General features: G+C 39.5%; 1 protein-coding gene across 2 annotated transcripts in view; it reads left to right on the top strand.

Annotated features, from left to right (window-relative positions):
• MIGA1 (mitoguardin 1) overlaps positions 1-15,400 on the top strand; it is an 88,031-nt gene that overhangs the window by 64,129 nt on the left and 8,502 nt on the right. For both annotated transcript variants that reach the window (XM_047794347.1, XM_047794348.1), the window contains exons 9-13: positions 7,871-7,989; positions 8,240-8,312; positions 8,879-8,965; positions 10,895-10,993; positions 14,797-14,931. In XM_047794347.1, coding sequence (XP_047650303.1) covers positions 7,871-7,989; positions 8,240-8,312; positions 8,879-8,965; positions 10,895-10,993; positions 14,797-14,931 — 513 coding nt within the window. The remainder of the gene's footprint in view (positions 1-7,870; positions 7,990-8,239; positions 8,313-8,878; positions 8,966-10,894; positions 10,994-14,796; positions 14,932-15,400) is intronic.

Here is a 15,400-nt window from a genome sequence, read left to right as displayed (position 1 = left end):
TAATCCTGGAACATTCCTATCACCCTTAAAAGAAACCTTCTATTGGTAATTATTCCCTTTTCTCTCTTATCCCCACCACCACCCCAACCATAGGCAACTCCTCTTGTAACTTCTGTTTCTATAGATTTGCCTATCCCAGACATTCCGTATAATAAATAGAATCATATTATATAGGATCTTTTGTGTTTAATGTTCTTTCACTTAGCATAATTTTCAAGTTCTGAAAAGTCTTTTTAATGTTCGGATACCACTGCTTTGAGTACTTTCCTAATTCACCCATCTGTTAAAGAGATTGTCATTTAATAGGCAGAAACTAATATTGCAGAGAGAGCACTTTTAGCTGTAAATTTTTCTTAGAATTACCACTCTGCATTGTGTGTCTGTGTTTAATATATAAATTGTAAGGTGCTCTTTAAAGGGAAAATTTTGTTTCTTATAATTCAGATAGCTCTACTCATACTCTAAACGAAGCTTGGAAAACTTTTGCTATATCTCTCTGACTTGATAGCACTTGTTTATAGCAATTAATTTGCTTCCTCTGGGGTCAGTTTTATCTGTTTATCTTGGGTTTTCATTCTTGTGCTGATGGTTTTCTTTTCAAATATGAAAGCTTAATTGGTGACTCGGTTGATTTTCTGGGATAGTGTGGGTTTGTAGTGTTGTTTTATGTTTGTCTCTTCCTTGAGTAGTTGAAGAGAGGGCGCACTGGGCTCGGTTGACTTTATTGAGGTGTGTAATGGGCAAGCTTTTCTTTAGGATGAATGGCCTGGAAATAGACTATTAGTTAGGGCACATCTAGGTACAGAATGAAGAGAGCCTTACTCTGGGAGAACAATCACTCACCCTAGCAGATCAGTTTCCTCCAGGTAGTTCAAGTAATTGTGTGTGTGTGTGTTTTAGGGCTGCACCTGCAGAATATGGAAGTTCCTAGACTAGGGGTTGAATCAGAGCTGAACTGCCAGCCTACACCACAGCCACAGTAATGTGGGATCCAAGCCACATCTGCGACCTACACCACAGCTCATGGCAACGCTGGATCGTTAACCCACTGAGTGAGGCCAGGGATCAAACCTGCACCCTCACGGATACTAGTCAGGTTTGCTACTGTTGAGCCACAGCAGGAACTCCCAGTTCAAGTAATTTTTTTTTTTTTTTTGTCTTTTTGCTATTTCTTTGGGCCGCTTCCATGGCATATGGAGGTTCCCAGGCTAGGGGTCGAATCGGAGCTGTAGCCCCCGGCCTACGCCAGAGCCACAGCAACGCAGGATCCGAGCCGCGTCTGCAACCTACATCACAGCTCACGGCAACGCCGGATGGTTAACCCACTGAGCAAGGGCAGGGACCGAACCCGCAACCTCATGGTTCCTAGTCGGATTCGTTAACCACTGCGCCACGACGGGAACTCCTCAAGTAATTTTTAAAGAGAAATGTTCTCTGGCTGCAAATTGGTTTTTCTATAAACTGCCTTCCTATTCAGAGAGAGAGAATAGAATGAGCTTTAGGACTCCCACCGTTCTTTGGACACAGAGTTTCATTTTAGCTCCTATTCTCAATCCCTCTTCTTCATTCTTTGCCTCGTGTCTACCCACTGTGGGCCTGGTGCTCTTTGGGGCTCTGCTTAGCAAATGCCTCCCCTTTTGACTATATCCTCTCTTGAACTTATTTTGGACCATGCCTTCCTCATCTATTTTATCTATCCACACACTTCCATTTTGCCTTCTGGTTTTTGGAAATCTGTGTATCTTTCTTTTGCTGTTAGTATTATTTCCACTATTATATTAGTTATCTGTTGCTACGTAATTAATTACCCAAAACCTAGTGTCCTAAAACCAATAAAATTCAGGTCTGGGCTAGAGGCTGGTGCCAAGGCTGTAAGTCCTATCCCAGGCCTCAGGAGTATGTTCTGGAGAGTGGGACCAGTGCCCCAGTTTGGGGATTAATTACCAGAGTCCTGAGTCTCCTAGGGATTAAATCGGGTAGAAGACATGTGTCTTTGTGTTAATCTAGATTAGAGCCTTCTAAATCCTGGGAGTTCCACACTTGGGTTTTAACGGAGGCTCCAGCATTTTAGGAGCCACCTTCTTAAAATCCAAGGTTTATGGGGGTGGTTTTCTGGAGGTCTTGGGCCTTAGAGTTAGTCCTGTGAGAACTGAGTCCAAGGGCTAATCCAGGGAGCTGTCATTTTGGTATTTAATTCCAAAGCATCATATGTTAGATAAGGAGGGACTCCTGGCTTGAGCGTGTCTCCCCAAAGCAGCAGATACCGTCTTTCAAAATAAAAAGAGAGTCCTGCTTGGAGAAACTGTCATAGAGAAGTCTCCACAATACACGAACCCTGATCTGGGCTTCAAGGCACCAGGGAGGACCATTGAGGACGCCTACACTGACAAGAAATGCCCCTTACTGGTAATGTCTGCAGCTGAGGGCAGATCCTGTCTGGTATGGTGACCAAGATGAAGATGCAGAAGACCTTTGTTATCTTCCGAGACCACCTCCACTACATCTAGAAGTACAAAGCTTCCAGAACTGCTGTAAGAACACGCCCATGCACCTCTCCCCTGTGCTGCTGCTTCAGGGGCATCCAGATTGGTGACATCATCATGGTAGGTGAGCGCCGGTTCCTGAGCAACACTGTGCAAGTTCAACGTGCTCAAGATCCCCAAGGTTGCCAGTACAAAGAAGTGATTCCAGAAATTCACGCTTGTCCGCTCCCCCAAACAAAATAATGTTATTTCCCATTCAACAGCAGCAGCAACAACAGCAGCAAACATCTATTATCATTGTTATGAGGGTCATGAATTTGGAAGTGGCTTATCTGTGTTCTGGCTTGAGGTCTTTTGTGACGTTATAGTCAAGTATCTTGGCTGAAGCTGCAGTCATTTGAAGGTTTGAGTGGAGCTGGAGAATCTGCTCCCAAGCTCACTTCCATGAATGGCATGTTGGTGCTACCTGATGGTGGAAAACCTGAGTTTTTATGGTTTTATGGACTTTTCAGTAGGATTGCTTGAATCTCTCCACAACGTGTAGCACCTGACTCCACCGAGAGAGTGAGACAGAAGCAGTGACTGCTATGATCTAGCCTCAGAAGTCACATACCATCATTCCTACATGTTATTGGTCACACAGCGTAGCCCTCAACAGCATGGAATGAGGTGTGAAGTACCAGGAAGAAAGAATCACTGAGGGCCATTTTAGAAGGTGGTAATTGTGTGTTTATAACCTTTTTTATTTCTTTTTCTATTAGTGAGATAGGGGATATAGTCAGGATTTCACTGTAAGTCCCATTTGTAATTTTAGTGGTTATTTTGAAAGGAAAATGTAAACCGGAAAAACAGTCCACGTTAAAATCGAACTTAGACTATTTAATGACCCAACTTGTTCCAGTTTTAAGGTTTCAGACATTTCTTTCATGATTGTTCAAAGGCCTTTAAAAATATTAAGGCACATTCAGCAAAGTCATTGCTTGTCGAGGAAGATGAAGCCCAGTCCCTCTTGCATCTTATGGAGGGCAAGGGGAAAGAAGTTTAGGATGTTTGAAGTCTGGAGCTAATCCCCAAACATGGTTTTCACTGATTCCTTCTTGTATGGGTTTTATCTACTTTGTCTGTTTTTATTGTTGCTGTTGTTGTTATTGACTTGATTTCTTACATGGTCATTTTTAGGATACTTGTGAACTACAGGAGATAATAATAAGACGGGCTAGTGTTTTGGTGTAAACCATTATAGTATTACTTTTCTTGTTGAAAATATTGAAAAGTATTTGAAATGTTCCCTTTTAGGGAAAAAATAATTAAGAAATAATGGACACTCCTGACTGTTAACCATCAAAAAAAAAAAAAAAAAACCCTTTTTCATAGTAAATTGCATGTTCCATATGCTCAGATTAAACTGGGTTACCAACTTCTTCTGAAGTAACACCTCGGCTCTAGTAAAGTGTTAATCTTTTTCTGAAAACTTTTAAAACGTTTTTGGGAATTTTGGCATATATTTTAAAATGAGAATTTAAGTCATTTTAATGATTTACTTTTTGCTTTAAAAAATTTGTCTTATGATTTAAATCCCTGTTTCCGAGTTGTCATTGTGTCTTAGGAAGAGTTGATGATAATGTTAGCTAGTATCAGATCTTCAATATAATGTATTTTCACAGTTTGAAGCTTATTTTAAGAGACTTATTTAAACAGTCACCTCAGTCAAACCAACAAATAAGTAGTAGACTAAATCAAAACTTGACTCTGGGGAGTTCCCGTTGTGGTACAGTGGAAACAAGTACAACTAGTGTCCTGAGGATGTGGGTTCGATCCCTTGCCTCCTCGCTCAGTGGGTTGGGGATCTGGTATTGCCGTGAGCTGTGGTAAAGGTCACAGATGTGGCTTGGATCCTGCCTTGCTGCGGCTTTGGTGTAGGCTGGCAGCCGTAGCTCTGATTCGACCCTGGCCTGGGAACTTGCATATTCTGCGGGTGTGGCCCTAAAAAGCAAAAAAAAACCAACGACAACAACAAAAGACTTGACTCTGGAATCTCTTGTTGGATTTGCTCACTTGTTATTAGTGTAAATTATTTTATGTAGAGTTTAATTGAAGCTCCAGTTTCCTCCTGGGAATTTTTCTCTACTGGTAGGTGTACATATATCCCGTTTGTTTTGGCAGTGATCCAAAACTTTAATATCTAAAGAATTTCCACTCTAGAGGGTTTTCACTGGGGTGCAGCAGAAATGAATCTGACTAGTGTCTATGAGGATGCGGGTTCAATCCCTGACCCCACTCATTGGGTTAAGGATCCGGCGTTGCCGTGAGTTGTGGTGTAGGTCGCAGATGTGGCTTGGATCCCTCATTGCTGTGACTGTGGTGTAGGCCGGCAGCTGCAGCTCTGATTTGACCCTTAGCCTGGGAACTTCCATATGTCGCAGGTGCGGCCCTAAAAAACAAACAAACAAAAAGAATTTCCACCTTAAGTAATTTTTTAAACTGTCAGGTTTTTTAAACCTCAAAAACACTTTGCTTTTGCATAATGTATTTTTCTTAAAATATGAGGGGAGAGGTTCCTCAGTGGCCTGGCAGTTAAGGATCTGGTATTGTCACTGCTGTGACTCAGGTTCAGTCCCTGGCCTAGGAATTTTTATATGTTGCAGGTGCCGGCAAAAAACAATTTTATTTGTGTGTGTGTGTGTGTGTGTGTGCATGTGTGTAATATGGAAATATTACTTAAAGCAGACAGTATGTAATGTCAGATATGGTCATTGTTGTTTACCTTTTTGTTTTTGCTTCTAGACTAATAGATTTTTGGATAAGGTTGATAGGAGAATACATACAGTTAAGTATTTTAAAGTACAAATAAACTCTGGAATGACTGGTTTTAAGTTCTAACATTTAGTTGTGGGACTTGGGGCAAGTTTTTCCTAATATAAGTCTCTGTTTATCTATAAAATGTGGATTGATAATAGCACCTGCTTTTTGAATGGTCGTAAAGAAATGAGATAATCAAGTTAAAGGATTTAGCACAGCACTGGGTGCATATGAAGTGCCAGAACTACACCATGGAGAAACACTTCTGAAACAGTAGAGTAAAATCTAACAAAGATCTCTGCAGAAACAATGAAAACACTGGCAAAAATTGTCCAAATTGTCTAAACACTTGCAAAAATTCAAGGAGCTTGGCTCCTTGAAGGAAAATGGCTTAAGAACAGTGAACTTTGTAAATTTTTAGCTTGTTCTGTTCCCATCCCTCTCTCCACAGTAGTCTTGAAAAACAGCAGTTACAGTTATGGTAACTGAAAAACAGGGGCCCAACAGCCACTAGAAGAAACTTAATGACTTTGGAGCTTCCCCAAAGTGTCATCACTAGAGAATTGTCACTATTTTACCTGTATGGCAGTTCCTTACAAAGCTCCGTTTCTGGGACTTGTCTTTGTTTGACCTGACTTGCTCAGTGCAAAATTTCTATCCCTTGGGTCTTTGTTGAAAATAATCAGTGGTAATTTTTTTTTACCATTGCAGCTTCCCGAGGTTGTGATACCCCTGCAGTAACAAGAGGCTGACCAAAAAACTTAAAAGGAAAAATCAGGCAACGAGATATTTATAAGGAGCTTTGAAAAGTTCCATTATATTCATGAAAATCTAGAAGGCCACAAGCATGTGCAGGGCTATGCATATGTCCAGCAAAGACCTTAGACGTCCCTAACCTCACCTCTGACCAACCTTGATGTTCTACACATCAAAAGTTTAGGCAGCCAGAAGAAGAAGAAAAGATTAATTGGCATTCATCAAAAGTAGAAGCTTTTGTGCTTCAAAGGACACCAACAAGAAATGAAAAGACAATAGAAGGAGAGAAAATATCTGTAAATGATGTATCTGATAAAGATCTTATATCCAGAATATATAAAGAACCGATACAATCCAATAATAAATGGAAAAATAACCCAATTTAAAAATAGGCCAAGGATTTGAATAGACGTTTCTCCAAAGAAGATATACATGGGCCAATAAGGAGATGAAAGATGTTCACCATTATTAGTCATTAGAGAAATTTAAACTACTTTATACCCACTAAGGTGGCTATAATAAAAAAGATGGATAATAACAGTTGTTGAAGGGATGTGGAAACATTTAATTATGATACATTGCTAGTGGGGATGCAAAACCGTGCAGCCCCTTTGCAAAAGAATTTCCTCGAAAAGTTAAACATAAAGTTACCATCTGACACTTCTAGTTTTGGGTATATACTCAAGGGAATTGAAAACATAAAAAATGTGCACACAAATGTTCAAAGCAGCCTTGTTCATGGTAGTCAAAAAATAGAAACAATGCACATGTCTATCAGTTTAGGAATGGATAAGCCAAATGTGGTATATCCATACAATTCAGCCACAAAAAAGAATGAAGTACTGATCGTATGCCACATTATAGATGAGCCTTGGAAATATCATGCTTCATGAAAAAAAGCCAAAGACAAAAGGCCTCATATTGTTTGATACCATTTATATGAAGTTTCCAGAGTAGGAAACTCCATAGAAACTGGAAGATTATTGGTTTACAGGGCCTAGAGAGAGGGGAATGAGGAGTGACTGCTAACGGGCAGAGGGTTTCTTATTGGCATAGTAAAAATGTTCTGAAATTAGAAAGTGGGGCTGATTGCCCAACCCAGTGAATATACTAAGAAAAAACCCCAGTGAATTGTCTACTTAAATGGGTGAATTTTATGGTATGTGAATTATATCTCAATAAAGCTGTTATTAAAAGCAAACAGTCCCTACAGTGTTCCATTTAAATGGGTCACCTGGTATTGGAAAATAAAATCACTCCAGAGTTTTCCTGCCTCACTGGCAACTCTATAGTGTTTGCAGTTGTTTTTTAAAGAACTGTCAGAAGGCTGGAATTCCATTTGTAGAGTTGTTTTCCTAGCCAGAGGTGCATGACTACTTTTCAGTTATACAAAGTTTAGTCAAAGCTACATATAAGGAAAAATTGCCTAGAATTAGCCAAACTGAGATTATTTCACTGTCTTTATAGAAAGTCTTACTTCATTTACAATCATACTTTTAAGCCTTCTTTGGATGATGAAGTCCTCTTTTTTTTTTTTTTTTTTTTCATTACTTCATCGTCAGTTATTCTTCTTGGTGCTTTTCTGTGCACCCTTTGAATTTAAATAGTTGAATTCAAAATGGACTAAGCTTGTTATGAAGTGTTACTATTTTTTACAACTGAATTTTGAAATAGAATGAGTTCAGATCTTACTAGCTGTAAAATTTTATTGAATTACTTTCACATTTTGATCAAGTTGAGTATATCTTAATATGAGCAAGATCCTATTGTCTATTTTTTATAGTTTTTCATTTTGCATCAGTGTAGTCGGTTTTAACCCGCTCTGTTCTTAGCTTGCAGAACACAAAGAAGTACGGCATACCTACAGTCTGGAGTCCCTTTGCCACTGTCCTTTTTACGAGGAAGCCATGCATTTAGTTGAAGAAGGAAAAATTTACTCAAGAGTGCTTAGGTACTATGCTTATGTTTATGAAAACTATTAAGATGCTATTGCTATGTTTGATATTTATTAAAAATGTTTATGAGAATAAGGGAAATATGTTTTTAGGCTCAAAAAATTTTTTTACATGCTTTGTCAGTATTGAAAAGACATGACGTGTTTTTTATTAAGGTCCTGAGGTTAAGCCTTATTTGAGTCCAAATTTTACAGTAGGCTTGATCTTAAATGCACTTTAACAGTTGTCTCCCTGTTTATTACTTAGAACTGAAATGTTGGAGTGCCTAGGAGACAGTGATTTTCTTGCCAAACTTCACTGTATTCGACAGGCTTTTCAGGTATTTTTTTTTAACATTAAGTGACTTCACTCAGCCACTCATCCCCACCCTCATGCTGTAGAGTCCAGCTGCATATAAACAGACTGCTCTTTGCTCTTTATTATCCTATTCCTAATGGCAAATAAGTCCACTAAGTTTATTTTTCCTGCCTCCTGTCTCTCTTCATTTGTCATCCTCTCCTATAACTTCCCATATCTATCACATTTTGTCAGGGTAGGATATTTTGATGCTAGAGATGTATGTGTACAAATGGCTACTTAAAATATAAATCCTCTTTCTTATTATCTATTAGTTTGTGTTCTAGCACATTTTTCATTTGAATTATTTGTGAAATCATTGATTTCCTAAAATGAAAAAGGCTATTTAATAAAAATGTCTTTATTTTTTGATGTTTTGGAGCTATATAATATTTATTTTGATTTTCTAATATTAATTGAATAGAATTTAAATTCAGATTTGTCTTCCTTTAATCTTTTTTTTTATCATAGGTTCAAGAGCTCTGTGTCCATTCAAGTTAATTATAGGTCTCTTTTTTTCTTTGTTTGGGGTGGATTTTTTTTTTTCAGGTAATTCTTTCAGAATCAGCCAACAGGATCTTCCTTGCTGAAAGTGGGAGGAAAATTTTATCAGCGTTAATTGTAAAAGCACGAAAGGTAAACTTTTCCGTTGGCAAGTTTTTTTATTGTTGTTTCAGTGGAACCAAAGGTTAAAATACATTGAATTTTGAATAGAATAAAATTTTGTTTATTTTTTTGTTTTGCTTTGCTTTTTAGGCTGCACCTGCAGCATATGGAAGTTCCCAGGCTAGGAGTCGAATTGGAGCAGCAGCTGCAGGCCTATACCACATTCATAGCAATGCGGGATCCGAGCTGCATCTGTGACTTACACCACAGCTCACGGCAGCACTGGATCCTTCACCCACTGAATGAGGCCAGGGATTAAACCTGCATCCTCATGGATACTAGTCAGGTTCTTTAACCCGCTGAGCCACCAAGGAGAACTCTAAAATATAGTTGTAGATAGTTAACGAGTTTCACATATTAAAAATAAATAACCCAGGAGTCCCCATCATGGCTCAGTGGTAATGAGCACAACCAGTATCCACGAGGTTATCCATGTTTATGGAGTTGCAGTGAACTGTGGTGTAGGTCTCAGATATGGCTCGGATTCTGCATTGCTGTGGCCGTGGCATAGGCCAGTAGCTGCAGCTCCAGTTAAACCCCTAGCCTGGGAACTTCCATGTGCTGCAGGTGCAGCCCTAAAAAAAAAAAGACAAAAAAATAAAAATAAAAACAAAAAAATAGATAACCCAAAGAGCATTGATTTCTACTTGGGTTGATTTATTTTCTGTGTATAAAGTTCACACTGTTTTTGGTCAAGTTGAGAAATTATTCCCAATTTGCTATACAATATGTGAACATAATGGTGAGAGTTATCATTAGATCTGCTATAGGCCACCACTATTGTTATTTCTGATACCTCTTCTCTTACGTCCTTCAATCCCGTTCGGTAAGAAGTTTCCAGGAACTAGTGTAGCTCTCAGAAATCTGGAAATACAAACTGAGCTTCCTCTTACTTATCATCATGGGACTGAATGGGGCAGAAGCAATGGCAAGAACCTTAAGATTGTAAGGAACCATTTTCCTTTATGTGTAGAATGTGTCTGGATGATGAAAAAAAACCTCAAAACAGGCTTTCCTTAAGGCATTTGAACATGAGGGTTTTCAGACTCGATCCGTTTAAACCTTAGTTTCCATGTCTGTATAATAGAATTATGTTTATGGTACCCTATTTTAGAGTGTTCTTATGATGATTAAAGGAAAAGTATAATTTTAAAGTGTAAAATAAATATAGGGTGATATTGCAGTTCCCTTCGTGGCTCAGCAGTTGGTTAATGAACCCAACTAGGATCCATGAGTATTCGGGTTCCATCCTTGGCCTCGCTCAGTGGGTTAAGGATCTGGTGTTGCTGTGAGCTGTGGTGTAGGTCACAGATGAGGCTTGGATCCCGAGTTGCTGTAGCTGTGGCGTAGACCAGAGGCTACAGCTCTGATTGGACCCCTAACCTCCATATGCTATGAGTGCAGCCCTAAAATAGCAAAAAAAAAAAAAAATATATATATATATATATATATATGTATATGTATATACACACACATACATACACATACACACGGTGATGTTAATTACTTGCAATTCACAATGTAAATCTTATGTTGCTTTCTTGGCCTTTCAGAGACAAACCCACTGATTTGAACTAGAGTTTCTCCAAAAGGAATAGAACTGCATTGAAAGTATCACACAGTATCTGCTGTCCTGAGTTTTCATTTCAAGGACTGACCTAAATAGGCATACATGTTTGAGTAGTAAGCAGTTTGCTTATGACATTTGACTTATATTTTCTTAGTCTTCTTTAAAATGTTGGACCAACAAAATATTAAATGAATATGGCATACCTAATGGAATGGTTACTAATAGAATGAAAATTTAACAAACTTGCTTAAAGAGTAACTTATTTACTCTGTAGGCTTGAGCCTTGTTAAAAAGTTGAGTTTAGCACTAAAGTATGTTTTCTTCTGCAGAATCCAAAGAAGTTTGAAGATGTTTTTGATGAAATGATCTATTTTTTAGAGCAGACTGATCACTGGGATAGTACTGAAATGGAACTTGCTGCTAGAGGAGTAAGTTCGCATTTTTATAATATTTATCCTGTTTAGTTATTTACACATAATATTTACATAGTTCGAGGCCACTGTTTCCTTGTCTTTGTTTAATGACAGTAAAACCAGTTTGTGGTGGTGGTTATGACAAAGTCATGAACAATAGCAACCATATTCTTTTACTTCGGGGCAGCAGTTGAAAGTAATATTTTTTAGAAAGCCCTTCATTCATTCCTTTCTTCCTTCTTTCCTTCTAAAAGTCAAAGAACAGGTGCTAGCAGGATGGTAATGGTAGCCTGTGCAAGGATGGTTTCAGATTGGACAATAGTAGCTCAGTGGGGCCAGGGGATTGGCTACATACACAGGATCAAACAAATAATTAAATAGGTTGAGAACAGTCAGAGCCAAATTTCTCGCTGTCAGAAGGGAAGTATAAAAAGCCAGGATTAGAACTGGAGCTGTCAGTGTGAATTCATAGTTTACAATTTAGATAGATAGATACAAGAAAAAATATAAGGGTTTTCATATACGTAAACATACATAAACTTCCTAGCTCTATTCACTGAGAGGGTCTGGGAACAGCAACACCTCAAAAGAAAAATTATCCCAGGGAGTTCCCATTGTGATTCAGTGGGTTAAGAACCCAGCGTAGTCTCTGTGAGGATGCAGGTTAGATACTTGGTCTTGCTCAGTGGGTTAAGGATCCAGTGTTGCTGTGAGCTGTGGCTTAGGCCGCACATTTGCCTCTGATTTGACCGCTAGCCCGGGAACTTCCATATGCTGCAGGTGCAGCTATAGAAAGGAAAAGAAAAAGAAAAAAACTATTCCTTAGAACATAGATCTTGGCTTCCAAGTACCACTGTCTTCTAGAAGGAAATAGGACTCCTTGGAAAAATGGCTGATTCCAGCACTGAGATAGGGAAAGTGCATAATGAGCCTGGAATATTTTGTTGTAATAGAAGCTTAAAGAATGAATTTGCAAGTGGCTGAAAAGCTTTCTAGGCAGAGAAAACAGTTGATGCCAAAACATAGAGGCATTGTCTTTCCTTGTCTGGTGCTCCCTCACTCAGTGAAGAGACCAGTATGCATTCAGTTGTACAGGCCCGAACCCTGGGACTCATCCTTTACACCTCCTTGGTCCTCACTGACTTGATCATATTCATGTCTAAGCTTTGCCAGTTTAACTCCCAAATCCCTTTCAGTTTCTTTACCTTTTCTTTTTCCTTTCTTCCTTCCTTCCTTTCTTTTGCTTTTTAGGGCTGCATGTGTGGCATATGGAAGTTCCCAAGCTGGGGGTCGAATTGGAGCTACAGCTGCCAGCCTACCCCACAGCCACAGCAACTTGGGATCCAGGCTGCATCTGTGAGCGACCTACACCACAGCTCACGGCAACACTGGATCCCTGACCCACTGAGCGAGGCCAGGGATCGAACCCAAAACCTCATGGATACTAGTCGAATCATTTCTGCTGCACCACAACGGGAACTCCTCTTCACCTTTTCTCATATGCCCGTCCCATCGAAGTCTAAGTAACTCTTGTGCTTCCTTGGACTTTCTCAGGGCTTTTGCATTCCCTGATTCCTTGCCTGTTCCTCCTCCTCTTGCATCATTCTTGCTTCTCTGTTCTGCACTCCACATTGCTACCAAAACAGTCTTTAAAACATACCAATCAGAATACTACTCAGCCATAAAAAAGAATGAAATCTTGCCATTTGTGATGACATGGATGGACCTAGAGGGTATTATGTTAAGTGAGATGTCAGAGAAGGACATGCTGCACGATTTCACTTACATGTGAAACCTAAAAAATCAAGCAAATGAATAAACATAACTAAACGGACACAGAGTCATGGATACAGAGAATAGGCAGATGGTCAACAGAGGGGAGGGAGGCAGGGGGAGGAAAAAAGTAAGTGAGAGAGATTGAAGTATAAACTTTCAGGTATCCAATAAATGAGCCACAGGTATGAAATGCACAGTGTGGGGAATATAGTCAATAATGATGTAATGTCTTTGTATGGTGACAGATATAACTATACTTGCATTGATCATTTTGAAATGTATGAAAATATCAAATCACTGTGTGTTATATACCAGGAACTAACACAGCGTAGGTCAATTGTACTTCAAAAACAAACAAACAAATTCACAGATAAAGAGATCAGATTTGTGGTTACCAGAGGACACAGGGGGTCAAGGGAGGGGGAAATTAGATGAAGGTGGTCAAAAAATGCTCACAGAGGGAGTTCCCGTCATGGCACAGTGGTTAACGAATCCGACTAGGAACCATGAGGTTGTGGGTTCGGTCCCTGCCCTTGCTCAGTGGGTTAACGATCCAGTGTTGCCGTGAGCTGTGGTGTAGGTTGCAGACGCGGCTCGGATCCTTTGTTGCTGTGGCTTTGGCATAGACCGGTGGCTATGACTCCGATTGGACCCCTAGCCTGGGAACCTCCATATGCTGCGGGAGCGGTCCAAAGAAATAGCAAAAAGACAAAAAAAAAAAAAAAAACTCACAGACTTCCACTTATAAGATAAATTGGAGTTCCCGCTGTGGCGCAGTAGGTTAGTAATCCACCTTGTCTTTGTGGTGGTGCCGGTATGATCCTTGCCTGATTCGGTGGGTTAAGGATTTGGCACTGCCGCAGCTGTGAGCAGCTTCGATTCAGTCCCTGACCTGGGACCTTCCACGTGCCATGGAGGTGACTGAAAAAGAAAAAAGAAAAAAAAAAAAAGATAAATACTAGAGATATGCTGTACCGCATGTTAAAGGTAATCAACACTGCTTTGTAATGTACATGAAAGTTGTTCAGAGAGTTCTCATCACAAGGAAAAATATTTTTTCAAATTCTTTAATGTTCCATCTGTATGAGGTGATGTTCACTAAACTTAAAATTATTTCATGACGTGTGTGTCAGGTCATGTTGTATATCTTATGCTGTCTGTCAATTATATCTCATTAAAACTGAAAGGAGAAATAAAATAATTCACAAGGAACTGAAGATAAAAATCAGATCTGATCATTCATCTCCCCTGTACCACTATTCCCAGAATACTGTGAGGATAAATCCAAAGTCACCAATTAACACAGGCCGTAAACTCTGTGGGCGCTGGCTCTGTCTCACTGCTGGGTGCTCGCATCTAGGCCCTCTGCCGTAGAGAGCTTCAGCACACTCTCAGCGGTCGGCTCTGTCTCAGCACCGCTGGGTTCTCTCTTCCCCTCAAGTCCTTGACAAGGTGCTTCCTGTAGCTGTCTTGCCTCACCCCCTGAAAAAAGCCCTCACTGACCTTCAGTCTGAATGAGAAGCTTCATCATAAGTTTTCACAGTACCCTGCACTTTTTCCTTTCTGTGTTTACCACAGTTTTAATCAGGTATTTGTGGAATTCTTTATTACTGTCTGTTTTCCTCACTACACCTACATCTAGTTTGCTTAATGTAGCAGCCTGAGCACCTGGTACAGCATATTGCACCATACAGGATATGCATGAATGAAAGAGCAAGGGATTCATGATGTGGTGATAAAGACAGGCAGGTACACCAGTGACTAAATGACAAAGCAGAGGATGCCAGAAGACCCCTAGACCAGAATGGAGGGGAAGATTAATTTCACCTGATGGGATCTAGGAAGGAACAGCTGTCATGTGAATTATAATTTTTGATGGTTAGTTGTTTTCACAAGTATCTCTCCTCTTCCTTTTTTTCTGTCATAGATGTAATCTGATTCAACTAAAAACATCCTGCTATTGTAATGTATGAAGTCTGGCTCAGACTTTTTTTCAGCTCTGTGTAATGTTAACTGCTGTTTTAACTCATAATTTAATGCAGGTGAAAAATCTAAATTTTTATGATGTTGTCCTGGATTTTATATTAATGGATTCCTTTGAAGATTTAGAAAACCCACCCACTTCCATACAGAATGTAGTAAACAATCGCTGGCTAAACTCCTCCTTCAAAGAAACTGTAAGTGGTGGTTTACCTTCGTAGTGGTAACTGTTTAAATTTGATGAAAACTAGAACTGGGAAGATGAATAAGATTTATATATAATTGCCTGTAGAACATTATTGGGGAACTGAGCTTATCCTTTGGTACTGGGATCAGATGTATATGATGTATAACATCTTTGTATGAAGTGTCCCTTTTGGCTCTTCTATCGGTCCCTGCCTTGACCTGGAGGACCCAGTGTTTCTTCAGATCTAAAACAACAACAATAACAAATTCAGGTTTCATACTAGTTCAGGCCTGACAAAAAAAATTGTCTGTAACTGAAATGGCTCTGAGGCTAAACTGAAATATAGCAGCTTCAGTAAAAAGACAGTATATATATATTTTTGGAGGAAAACATGGAGATTCTTGTTCCCAAGTACTATCAAAAATTAGGGCAGAGGAGTTCCCGTCATGGCACAGTGGTTAACGAATCCGACTAGGAAC

The sequence above is a fragment of the Phacochoerus africanus genome, chromosome 8, assembly GCF_016906955.1.
Source record: "Phacochoerus africanus isolate WHEZ1 chromosome 8, ROS_Pafr_v1, whole genome shotgun sequence".
Classification (NCBI taxonomy): Eukaryota; Metazoa; Chordata; class Mammalia; order Artiodactyla; family Suidae; genus Phacochoerus; species Phacochoerus africanus.
Note: the sequence above shows the minus strand (reverse complement) of the source record. Positions and strands in the feature narration are given on the sequence as shown.